The following is a 13,167-nucleotide window of genomic DNA, read 5'->3' as shown; positions in this document are numbered from 1 at the left end:
TGAAAAGAAAAGGTGGGAAATGGTGAAAAAAGGGGAGAAAATGTGGAAAAATGTGGAAAAAAAGGTGAAAAAAAAAAGATTTAAAAAGGTGAAAAAAAGGAAAAAAGATGAAAAAATGGTGAAAAAAGGTGAAAAAATGGTGAAAAAATGGTGAAAAAAATGGGAAAAAATGTGGAGAAAAGGTGAAAAAAGGAATTAAAAAAAGGTGGGAAAAAAGGAATTTTAAAAGGTGAAAAAATGGTGAAAAAATGTGGGGAAAAAAGGTGAAAAAAGGTGAAAAAACGGGGGAAAAAAACTGAAAAAAAAGGTGGGAAATGGTGAAAAAAGGGGAGAAAATGTGAAAAAATGTGGAAAAAAGGTGAAATAAAAAAGATTAAAAAAGGTGAAAAAACGGTGAAAAAATGTGGGAAAAAAAGGGGGAGAAAATGTGAAAAAAATGTGGAAAAATGAAAAAAATGTGGAAAAAAAGTGGGAAAAAATGTTGGAAAAATGTGGGAAAAAATGTGGAAAAAATGTGGGAAAAATGTGGGAAAACTGGAAAAAAGGTTTAAAAAATGTGGAAAAAAAAGTGGAAAAAAGTGGAAAAAATGTAGAAAAAAATGTGAAAAATGTGGAAAAAGTGGGGAAAAATGTGGAAAAAATGTGGAAAAAGGTGGGGAAAATGCGAGAAAAAAATGTGGGAAAGGTGGGGAAAAAAAGGTTTAAAAAGTGAAAAAAAATGTGGAAAAAATGTTTGAAAAAGGCGGAAAAAATGGAAAAATGTGGGAAAAAATGTGGGAAAAATGTGGGAAAAATGTGGGAAAACTGGAGGAAAATGTGGAAAACTTGTGGAGAAAAAATGTTCATAAAAGGTGGAAAAAAATGTGGAAAAAATGTGGGAAAAAATGCGGAAAATATGTGGGAAAAATGTGGGGAAAATGTGGGGAAAATGTGGGAAAAAATGTGAAAAAAAATGTGGAAAAAAGTGGAAAAAATGTAGAAAAAATGTGTAAAAAATGTGAAAAAGTGGGGAAAAATGTGGAAAAAATGTGGAAAAAATGTGGAAAAGGTGGGGAAAATGCGGGAAAAATGTGGGGAAAGTGGAAAAAAAAAAGGTTTAAAAGTGAAAAAAATGTGGAAAAAATGTTTGAAAAAGGCGGAAAAAATGGGAAAAATGTGGGAAAAAATGTGGGAAAAATGTGGGAAAAATGTGGGAAAAGTGGAAAAAATGTGGAAAAAGTGGGGAAAAAGGTGGGGAAAATGCGGGAAAAAATGTGGGAAAAGTGGAAAAAAAAAAGGTTTAAAAAGTGAAAAAAAATGTGGAAAAAATGTTTGAAAAAGGCGGAAAAAATGGGAAAAATGTGGGAAAAAATGTGGGAAAAATGTGGAAAAAAGTGGAAAAAATGTGGGAAAAATGTGGGAAAAATGTGGAAAAATGTGGAAAAAGGTGGGGAAAATGTCGAGAAAAAATGTGGGAAAGGTGGGAAAAAAAAGGTTTAAAAGTGAAAAAAAATGTGGAAAAAATGTTTGAAAAAGGCGGAAAAAATGGGAAAAATGTGGAAAAAATGTGGGAAAAATGTGGGAAAAATGTGGGAAAAGTGGAAAAAATGTGGAAAAAGTGGGGAAAAAGGTGGGGAAAATGCGGGAAAAAAATGTGGGAAAAGTGGAAAAAAAAAAGGTTTAAAAAGTGAAAAAAAATGTGGAAAAAATGTTTGAAAAAGGCGGAAAAAATGGGAAAAATGTGGGAAAAATGTGGGAAAAATGTGGAAAAAAGTGGAAAAAATGTAGAAAAAATGTGTAAAAAATGTGGAAAAAGTGGGGAAAAATGTGGAAAAAATGTGGAAAAAATGTGGAAAAGGTGGGGAAAATGCGGGAAAAAATGTGGGAAAAGTGGAAAAAAAAAAGGTTTAAAAAGTGAAAAAAAATGTGGAAAAAATGTTTGAAAAAGGCGGAAAAAATGTGGGAAAAAAAGTGGAAAAAAAGCAGAAAAAAACGGGAAAAAAAAAAAAAGTTTTCCAAAAATGTAAAAAAATGGGAAAAAAAAACGAAAAAGGGACCAAAAATGGCGAGGAGACCGAAATTGGGGAAATGTTGGAAATTCCCTTTTTTAATTTTAATTTTAATTTTTTTTTTTTTTTGGCCTCGAGGCCCCGCCGGGAATTTTGGAATTTTGGGATGAGCTGGGGGAAGTGGGGGAGGGGCGGCAGCTCAAAAAAACCCGGGATCGGCTCCTTCATCATCCTCACACCCCCCCTCCCAGAAAATAAAATTAAAAATAAAAATAAAAATAAAAATAAAAATAAAAATAAAAATAAAAATAAAAATAAAAATAAAAATAAAAATAAAAATAAAAATAAAAATAAAAATAAAAATAAAAATAAAAATAAAAAATCCCAAATTCATCCCTGGGGTGAAATCCTTCATCCCACCCTAAAAATCGGGATCGGCTCCTTCATCATCCTCATACTCCACCCAGAAAATAAAATAAAATTTAAAAATAAAAATAAAAATAAAAATAAAAATAAAAATAAAAATAAAAATAAAAATAAAAATAAAAATAAAAATAAAAATAAAAATAAAAATAAAAATATAAATATAAATAAAAATAAAAATAAAAATAAAAATAAAAATAAAAATAAAAATAAAAAATCCCAAACTCATCCGTGGGCTGAGACCTTCATCCCACCCTAAAACCGGGATCGGCTCCTTCATCATCCTCACACCCCTTCCCATAAAATAAAATAAATAAATAAATTAAATTAATTTTATAAAAAACCCCAAATTCATCCCTGGGATTAAATCTTCATCCCACCCTAAAATTTGGGATCGGCTCCTTCATCATCCTCACACCGCTCCCACAAAATAAAATAAAATTTAAAAATAAAAATAAAAATAAAAATAACAATAAAAATAAAAATAAAAATAAAAAATCCCAAATTCATCCCTGGGATTAAATCTTCATCCCACCCTAAAAATCGGGATCGGCTCCTTCATCATCCTCACACCGCTCCCAGAAAATAAAATAAAATTTAAAAATAAAAATAAAAATAAAAATAAAAATAAAAATAAAAATAAAATTTAAAAATAAAAATAAAAATAAAAATAAAAATAAAAAATCCCAAATTCATCCCTGGGGTGAAATCCTTCATCCCACCCTAAAACCGGGATCGGCTCCTTCATCATCCTCATACTCCACCCAGAAAATAAAATAAAATTTAAAAATAAAAATAAAAATAAAAATAAAAATAAAAATAAAAATAAAAATAAAAATAAAAATAAAAATAAAAAATCCCAAATTCATCCCTGGGGTGAAATCCTTCATCCCACCCTAAAAATCGGGATCGGCTCCTTCATCATCCTCACACCGCTCCCATAAAATAAAATAAAATTAAAAAATAAAAATAAAAATAAAAATAAAAATAAAAATAAAAATAAAAATAAAAAATCCCAAATTCATCCCTGGGGTGAAATCCTTCATCCCACCCTAAAAATCGGGATCGGCTCCTTCATCATCCTCATACTCTACCCAGAAAATAAAATAAAATTTAAAAATAAAAATAAAAATAAAAATAAAAATAACAATAAAAATAAAAATAAAAATAAAAATAAAAATAAAAATAAAAAATCCCAAATTCATCCCTGGGGTGAAATCCTTCATCCCACCCTAAAAATCGGGATCGGCTCCTTCATCATCCTCACACCGCTCCCATAAAATAAAATAAAATTAAAAAATAAAAATAAAAATAAAAATAAAAATAAAAATAAAAATAAAAATAAAAATAAAAAATCCCAAATTCATCCCTGGGGTGAAATCCTTCATCCCACCCTAAAAATCGGGATCGGCTCCTTCATCATCCTCACACCGCTCCCATAAAATAAAATAAAATTAAAAAATAAAAATAAAAATAAAAATAAAAATAAAAATAAAAATAAAAATAAAAATAAAAATAAAAAATCCCAAATTCATCCCTGGGGTGAAATCCTTCATCCCACCCTAAAAATCGGGATCGGCTCCTTCATCATCCTCATACTCTACCCAGAAAATAAAATAAAATTTAAAAATAAAAATAAAAATAAAAATAAAAATAACAATAAAAATAAAAATAAAAATAAAAATAAAAATAAAAAATCCCAAATTCATCCCTGGGGTGAAATCCTTCATCCCACCCTAAAACCGGGATCGGCTCCTTCATCATCCTCACACCGCTCCCAGAAAATAAAATTAAATATAAAAATAAAAATATAAATAAAAATAAAAATAACAATAAAAATAAAAAATCCCAAACTCATCCGTGGGCTGAGACCTTCATCCCACCCTACAGAACCGCTCCCTCCTCCTCCTCCTCCTCCTCCTCCTCCTCCTCACCCCGGGGCTTCGCGCGAACAAAACGCGACTTTTTTTTCCTCGATTCTTTCCCTTTTTATTTTTTTTCCCTCGATTCTTTCCCTTTTTATTTTTTTTCCTCGATTCTTTCCCTTTTTATTTTTTTTCCTCGATTCTTTCCCTTTTTATTTTTTTTCCTCGATTCTTTCCCTTTTTATTTTTTTCCTCGATTCTTTCCCTTTTTATTTTTTTTCCTCGATTCTTTCCCTTTTTATTTTTTTCCTCGATTCTTTCCCTTTTTATTTTTTTCCTCGATTCTTTCCCTTTTTATTTTTTTTCCGCGATTCTTTCCCCTTTTTTTTCTTTCCCCCCATTCTTTCCCTTTTTTTCACCCCGATTCTTTCCCTTTTATTTTTTCCCCTTTTTTTTCCCTTTTACTTTTTTCCCCGATTCTTTCCCTTTTTATTTTTCCCCCCATTCTTTCCCCTTTTTTTCCCCGATTTGTTCCCTTTTCCCCCCCCATTCTTCCCCTTTTATTTTTCCCCCTTTTTTTTCCCTTTTATTTCCCCCCATTTTTTTTCCCTTTTATTTCCCCCCCTTTTTTTCCCTTTTATTTTTCCCCCCATTCTTTCCCTTTTATTTTTCCCCCTTTTTTTTCCCTTTTATTTTTCCCCCCATTCTTTCCCTTTTTTTCCCGATTCTTTCCCTTTTTCCCCCCCTTTTTTCCCTTTTATTTTTCCCCCATTCTTTCCCTTTTATTTTTTCCCCCCATTCTTTCCCCTTTTATTTTTCCCCCTTTTTTTTCCCTTTTATTTTTCCCCCCATTCTTTCCCTTGTATTTTTTCCCCCATTCTTTCCCTTTTTTCCCCGATTCTTTCCCCTTTTATTTTCCCCCTTTTTTTCCCTTTTATTTTCCCCCCCCATTCATTCCATTTTATTTCCCCCCCCTTTTCTTTCCCTTTTATTTTCCCCCCTTTTCTTTCCCTTTTATTTTCCCCCTTTTCTTTCCCTTTTATTTTCCCCCTTTTTTTCCCCTTTTATTTTCCCCCTTTTTTTTCCCCTTTTATTTTCCCCCCTTTTCTTTCCCTTTTATTTTCCCCCTTTTTTCCCCCCATTTATTTCCCCCCCTTTTCTTTCCCTTTTATTTTCCCCCTTTTCCCCCCCCATTTATTTCCCCCCCATTCTTTCCCTTTTATTTCCCCCCTTTTTTTCCCTTTTATTTCCCCCCCATTCTTTCCCTTTTATTTTCCCCCCCTTTTCTTTCCCTTTTATTTCCCCCCCTTTTTTCCCTTTTATTTTCCCCCTTTTTTTCCCCTTTTATTTTCCCCCTTTTTTTTCCCTTTTATTTTCCCCCTTTTTTTCCCCTTTTATTTCCCCCCCTTTTCTTTCCCTTTTATTTTTCCCCCTTTTTCCCCCCCATTTATTTCCCCCGTTTTCTTTCCTTTTATTTTCCCCCTTTTTTCCCTTTTATTTCCCCCCTTTTCTTTCCCTTTTATTTTTCCCCCTTTTCCCCCCCCATTTATTTCCCCCCCTTTTCTTTCCCTTTTATTTTCCCCCTTTTTTCCCCCCATTTATTTCCCCCCCCATTCTTTCCCTTTTATTTCCCCCCCTTTTCTTTCCCTTTTATTTTTCCCCCTTTTTTCCCCCCATTTATTTCCCCCCCCATTCTTTCCCTTTTATTTTCCCCCCTTTTCTTTCCCTTTTATTTCCCCCCTTTTCTTTCCCTTTTATTTTCCCCCTTTTCTTTCCCTTTTATTTTCCCCCTTTTTTTCCCATTTATTTCCCCCCCATTCTTTCCCTTTTATTTTCCCCTTTTTTTCCCTTTTATTTCCCCCCCTTTTCTTTCCCTTTTATTTTCCCCCCTTTTTTTCCCCCCATTTATTTCCCCCCCTTTTCTTTCCCTTTTATTTCCCCCCTTTTTTTTCCCCCCATTTATTTTCCCCCCCATTCTTTCCCCTTTTCTCCCCCGCACATTTTTCTCTCTCATCCCCTCCTTTGTGGGGTTGATTTATGGCCGCGGGTCGGGTTCGGCTCCAGGTCAGAGGGGCGGGCGGGGACAGCCCGCGGGCAGCAAGGGGTTAATGGGGCCGCCCGGGGGTTAATGGGGTGGGACAGGGGGTGGGAAAGGGTTTGGGGTGGGAGAGGGGGTTTTGGGGTGGGAGAGGGGGTTTTGGGGTGGGAGAGGGGGTTTTGGGGTTTGGGGTGGATTTTTGGGGTGGGAAAGGGTTTGGGGTGGGAGAGGGGGTTTTGGGGTTTGGGGTGGATTTTTGGGGTGGGAAAGGGGGGTTTGGGGTAGGAAAGGGATTTTTTGGGGTGAGAAGGGTTTGGGGTGGATTTTTGGGGTGAGAAAGGGATTTTTGGGGTGAGAAAGGGTTTGGGGTGGGAGAGGGATTGGGGTGGGAGAGGGATTGGGGTGGGAAAGGGTTTGGGGTGGGAGAGGGATTGGGGTGGGAAAGGGTTTGGGGTGGATTTTTGGGGGGGGAAAGGGGATTTTGGGGGGAGAAAGGGGGTTTTGGGGTAGGAAAGGGATTTTTTGGGGTGGGAAAGGGATTGGGGTGGATTTTTGGGGTGAGAAAGGGATTTTTGGGGTGGAAAAGGTTTGGGGTGTGAAGGGTTTGGGGTGGATTTTTGGGGTGGGAGAGGGGATTTTGGGGTGGGAGAGGGGGTGGGAAAGGGTTTGGGGTGGGAGAGGGGGTTTTGGGGTTTGGGGTGGATTTTTGGGGTGAGAAAGGGATTTTTGGGGTGAGAAAGGGTTTGGGGTGGGAGAGGGATTGGGGTGGGAGAGAGATTGGGGTGGGAAAGGGTTTGGGGTGGATTTTTGGGGAGGGAAAGGGGATTTTGGGGGGAGAAAGGGGGTTTTGGGGTAGGAAAGGGATTTTTTGGGGAATTTCCTGGGATTTCCCACCCCGAATCCCGATTTCCCGGCAAAATCCCCAATCCAAGCAGGGAACAGAGGATTTTTCCATCCGGATTCCAGCGGAAATCCGGCCCAAATCCATGAAAAAAAAAAAAAAAAAAAAAAAAAGAAAAGAAATTTAAAAAGAAATAAAGAAATAAAGAAATAAAGAAATAAAGAAATAAAGAAATAAAGAAATAAAGAAATAAAGAAATAAAGAAATAAAGAAATAAAAATTGGATTTTGTTCCCAAACAAAGCTGGGGAGGGGAGGGGAGGGGAGGGAGGGGGGAGCTGCGGATCCCGGGGAAAAAAAAAAATGGAGATTTTGGGAAATTTGGGATTTTTGGGGTGGTTGGGGTAAAACAGGCAGGGAGTGACCACGGAGTGACCACAAAGTGACCACAAAGTGACCACAGAGTGACCAGAGAGTGACCACAGAGTGACCACAGAGTGACCAGAGAGTGACCAGAGAGTGACCAGGGAGTGACCACAGAGTGACCAGGAGTGACCAGAGAGTGACCAGGAGTGACCAGGAGTGACCAGGGAGTGACCACAGAGTGACCAGGAGTGACCAGAGAGTGACCAGGAGTGACCAGGGGTGACCAGGAGTGACCAGGGAGTGACCACAGAGTGACCAGGGAGTGACCACAGAGTGACCAGGAGTGACCAGAGAGTGACCAGGAGTGACCAGGGAGTGACCAGGAGTGACCAGGACTGACCAGGGAGTGACCACAGAGTGACCAGGGAGTGACCACGGAGTGACCACAAAGTGACCAGGAGTGACCAGAGAGTGACCAGGAGTGACCAGAGAGTGACCAGAGAGTGACCAGAGAGTGACCAGGAGTGACCAGGGAGTGACCACAGAGTGACCAGGGGTGACCAGGAGTGACCAGGGAGTGACCACAGAGTGACCACAGAGTGACCAGGAGTGACCAGAGAGTGACCAGGAGTGACCAGGGAGTGACCACAGAGTGACCAGAGAGTGACCACAGAGTGACCAGGGAGTGACCAGAGAGTGACCAGGAGTGACCACAGAGTGACCAGGAGTGACCAGGGAGTGATTGAATCTGGGATCTGGTGGAATTTGGGATCCGGCGGGGTTTGGGACCCGGTTGAGTCTGGGATCAGGTGGGGTTCGGAATCAGGTGGGGTTTGGGATCAGGTGGGGTTTGGGATCAGGTGGGGTTCGGAATCAGGTGGGGTTTGGGATCAGGTGGGGTTTGGGATCGGGTGGGGTTTGGGATCAGGTGGGATTTGGGATCGGGTGGGGTTTGGGATCGGGTGGGGTTCGGGGTCGGGTGGGATTTGGGATCAGGTGGGGTTTGGGATCAGGTGGGGTTTGGGATCGGGTGGGGTTTGGGATCAGGTGGGGTTTGGGATCAGGTGGGGTTTGGGATCGGGTGGGGTTTGGGATCAGGTGGGATTTGGGATCGGGTGGGGTTTGGGATCGGGTGGGGTTCGGGGTCGGGTGGGATTTGGGATCAGGTGGGGTTTGGGATCAGGTGGGGTTTGGGATCGGGTGGGGTTTGGGATCAGGTGGGGTTTGGGATCGGGTGGGGTTTGGGATCAGGTGGGGTTCGGGATCTGGAGGATGGGTTTGGATTTCTGGGGTTTCAGGGTCGTTCCTGGGGGTTAAATTCCGTTTTCCACGGATAAACACCAGGGATCATTCCCATTTATTCCCATTCATTCCCATTTATTCCCATTTATTCCCATTCATTCCCATTTATTCCCATTTATTCCCGTTCATTCCCGTTCATTCCCGTTTATTCCCATTTATTCCAGTTGATTCCAGTTGATTCCAGTTGATTCCCATTTTCCACGGATGAATATCAGGGTTTATACCCCTTTATTCCCCTTTATTCCCCTTTATTCCCCTTTTTTCCCATTTTTTCCCCTTTGTTTATTCCCCTTTTTTCCCATTTTTTCCCCTTTTTTCCCCTTTTTCCCCATTGTTTATTCCCCTTTATTCCCCTTTGTTTATTCCCTTTTCCCCCCTTTGTTTATTCCCCTTTTTTCCCCCTTTTTCCCCTTTTTTCCCCTTTTTCCCCCTTTCCCCCCCATTGTTTATTCCCCTTTATTCCCGTTTTCCACGGATAACTGTTCCCACAATCCCCAAGGGTCTCCGTTCCCGGGAATTCCGCTCCGGGACAGCTCCCGAAAGAGATCCCGGAGGAAACATCCGGAAGGTCGGGGAGCATTCCTGGGATGCACGGGAGAGGGGGGGATCCTGTAGGGACAGATCCCACAGGGAACGGATCCCACAGGGAATGGATCCCACAGGGAACGGATCCCCTGGGAATGGATCCCACAGGGAATGGATCCCACAGGGAATGGATCCCATAGGAACAGATCCCACAGGGACAGATCCCAAAGGGAATGGATCCCATAGGAATGGATCCCATAGGGATGGATCCCACAGGGAATGGATCCCACAGGGAATGGATCCCATAGGGATGGATCCCACAGGGAATGGATCCCCTGGGAATGGATCCCACAGGGATTGATCCCACAGGGAATGGATCCCATAGGGACTGATCCCACAGGGCTGGATCCCACAGGGGTTGATCCCACAGGGATGGTTCCCATAGGGACAGATCCCATAAGGAGCCGATCTCAAAGAAGAGAATCCCGGATCCTATTGATGGAAATGGATCCCACAGGAATGGATCCTACAAGGACGCGTCCCAAAGAAGAGAATCCCAAATCCTGCAGGAGCAGTTCCTATTGAAACGGATCCCACAGGAACAGATCCCACGGGAACGGATCCCAGAAAGGGAAAGGGAATGGAATGGAATGGAATGGAATGGAATGGAATGGAATGGAATGGAATGGAATGGAATGGAATGGAATGGAATGGAATTCAATTAAAATCCGGGAGAGGTCTCCAGTGGCACTTTTGGGATCTGTAATTGTTTTTTGGGATGTTCCAGTGACACTTTTGGGATCTGTAATTGTTTTCCGGGGTGTTCCAGTGGCTCCCCCTGTGTGAGCCATAAAGGGGAGCGGGGACGAGGACTCGGCTCCGGGAACAGCTCGAGGTGTTCCGGCTCGGCTGCTCCTCCCGAGCGGAGCGCGACGTTCCCGGATGGATTTTCCCTCTCTCCAATTTTCCAGAGTGTTGAGCAGCGAGAGGGGCGGGGCTGGAACATCCCGGAACATCCTTGGGATCATTCCTGAAACATCCTTGGGATCATTCCCAGAACATCCTTGGGGTCATTCCTGGAACATCCTTGGGGTCATTCCCAGGGGGATCCTTGGGATCATTCCCAGAACATCCTTGGGGTCATTCCCGGAACATCCTTGGGATCATTCCCGGGGGGATCCTTGGGATCATTCCCAGAACATCCTTGGGGTCATTCCTGGAACATCCCTGGGATCATTCCCAGAACATCCTTGGGGTCATTCCCGGGGGGATCCTTGGGGTCATTCCCGGGGGGATCCTTGGGGTCATTCCCAGAACATCCTTGGGATCATTCCCAGAACATCCTTGGGGTCATTCCCGGGGGGATCCTTGGGGTCATTCCCGGAACATCCTTGGGGTCATTCCTGGAACATCCTTGGGATCATTCCCAGGACACCCCTGGGGTCATTCCCAGGACACCCCTGGGGTCATTCCAGAGGGAATCCCGACCTTAGATGGGCTCCGAGGGCTCTGGGAATGTCCCTGGAACATCCTTGGGATCCAATCCCGGATTCCCCCCAGCCCCAGATCCCCAAATCCCGGATCCTCCATCTTCAGACCTTCCCAATCCCAAACCCCCAAGCCCCGATCACCCTCGTTATCCTCGTTACCGATGTTCCTTCTCCTCATTATCCCGTTCCCCTCATTAACGAGGCGGGAGCACGGATTTAATTCCCAGGAAAAGCCGGCAATGGGGAACGCTCCCACCAGGATCCACCCATCCCCTCAAATCCCCCAAATCATCCCCAAACCCCCCCTGGGATGCCTCACCTCGGTTTTCCCATCCCAAAATCCCTCGGGAATGCGGGAAAAAGACAATTTCCAGCGTTTTGGGATTCTTTTATTTGGGAATATTTATTTATTTACACCCTCACCTTCCCCAATAAAAAAATTTCTTTTTTTAGTTTTTTTTTTTTTCCAGTGGGTCAGAAAGCCAAACGCCCCAGGAATTTTGGGTGGGGAAGGGGATTTTTTTGGGATTGGGAGGTTGGAAAAACCTGGCCGGCACCACCGGAAGGCAAAGCCACAAATCCTGGAGGCGCTGATCCCATAAAACGCGGTGACGGGAGCAGCCGGGGCCTCTTGGGGTGATTTATGGCATCTTCTCCTGAGAGCCCGGGAGCGCTTCCAGCCGGGAATCGCGGCCATAAATCCCGGGATTCCCGGGGCTTCGGCGCCTCGGAGGTCCCCGCGCATGGGTCATGACCCCAAAGCTCAAAAAATCCGCGGGATTCCGCCCCAAAACGGTGCTGGGAGGGCAGGGAATCCGCTGCGGGAGTTGGGAGGGGTGGCGGATCCCAACCCCGCAGATCCCAAATCTGGGATCCCAACCCGCGATCCCAACCCCCGCAGCAAAGCCCCGGCTCCAGGGACCCTCTGGGGGGGCGCGGGGCAGTTCTGGGAGCGGTACCGGGAATGGAGCGGTCCCGGTGTCGGTCCCGATCCCAGTCCCGGTCCCGGTCCCAGTCCCCGTTCCCATCCCCATTCTCCATTCTCCATTCCCCGTCCCCATTCCCATTCCCATTCCCCATTCCCATCCCCATTCCCATTCCCCATTCCCCATTCCCATCCCCATTCCCATTCCCATTCCCATTCCCATTCCCATTCCCATTCCCCATTCCCCATTCCCCATTCCCCCATTCCCCCATTTCCCCATTCCCCCATTCCCCATTCCTCATTTCCCCATTCCCCCATTTCCCCATTCCCCATTTCTCCATTTCCCCATTTCCCCATTCCCCCATTTCTCCATTTCCCCATTTCCCCATTCCCCCATTCCCCCATTCCCCATTCCCCATTTCCCCATTCCCCATTTCTCCATTTCCCTATTCCCCATTTCTCCATTCCCCCATTCCCCCATTTCTGCATTTCTCCATTTCCCCATTCCCCCATTCCCCATTCCCATTTTCTCATTTTCCATTCCCCATTTCCCCATTCCCCATTTCTCCATTTCCCCATTTTCCCCATTCCCAGTCCCATTCCCAGTCCCATTCCCAGTCCCATTTCCCCATTTCCCCATTCCCAGTCCCATTCCCAGTCCCATTTCCCCATTTCCCCATTCCCAGTCCCATTCCCAGTCCCATTTCCCCATTTCCCCATTCCCAGTCCCATTCCCGTGACTCTGACTCTCTCTAGCGGTTCCCGCCCGCTCAGCGGCACCACCGGACAGAGACTGGGACTGAACTGGGACTGAAATGGGACTGAACCGGGACCCAACTGGGACTGAACTGGGACTGAACCGGGACCCAACTGGGACTGAACCGGGACCCAACTGGGACTGAACCGGGACTGAACCGGGACCCAACTGGGACTGAACCGGGACCCAACTGGGACTGAACCGGGACTGAACCGGGACCCAACTGGGACCAACATGGGACTCAACCAGGACCCAACTGGGACTGAACCGGGACCCAACTGGGATGGGACCGGCACCGAACTGGAACCTAACCAGGACCCAACTGGGACCGAAATGGGACCCAACCAGGACTCAACTGGGACCAAACTGGGACTGAATTGGGACCAAACCGAGACTCAACTGGGATCGAAACGGGACTGAACCGGGACCAAACCGGGACCGAACCGAGACCTCCCAGTACAGCCCAGGGCATCCCAGTACAGCCCAGTTCAGCGCGCAGGGAGGTTCCAGGAATGATCCCTCAATGCCTCTTTCCTTGGATTTTTTTACCGATTCTCGCGTTTATTTATTCCAGAATTCCGCAGAAAACGCCGCGAACCTCCCCCCCCCCCCCGGCTTTTTCCAAAAGGGAAACTGAGGCAGGACCCA

General features: G+C 44.0%; 1 protein-coding gene across 1 annotated transcript in view; it reads left to right on the top strand.

Annotated features, from left to right (window-relative positions):
- HOXC4 (homeobox C4) overlaps positions 1-12,576 on the top strand; it is a 26,551-nt gene extending 13,975 nt beyond the window's left edge. Inside the window, 2 exon segments of the mRNA XM_062514170.1 lie at positions 11,501-11,792; positions 12,519-12,576. Coding sequence (XP_062370154.1) covers positions 11,501-11,792; positions 12,519-12,576 — 350 coding nt within the window.
- Positions 12,577-13,167: the final 591 nt, after the last annotated feature.

The sequence above is a fragment of the Cinclus cinclus genome, unplaced genomic scaffold (assembly GCF_963662255.1).
Source record: "Cinclus cinclus unplaced genomic scaffold, bCinCin1.1 SCAFFOLD_240, whole genome shotgun sequence".
NCBI lineage: Eukaryota > Metazoa > Chordata > Aves > Passeriformes > Cinclidae > Cinclus > Cinclus cinclus.
Note: the sequence above shows the minus strand (reverse complement) of the source record. Positions and strands in the feature narration are given on the sequence as shown.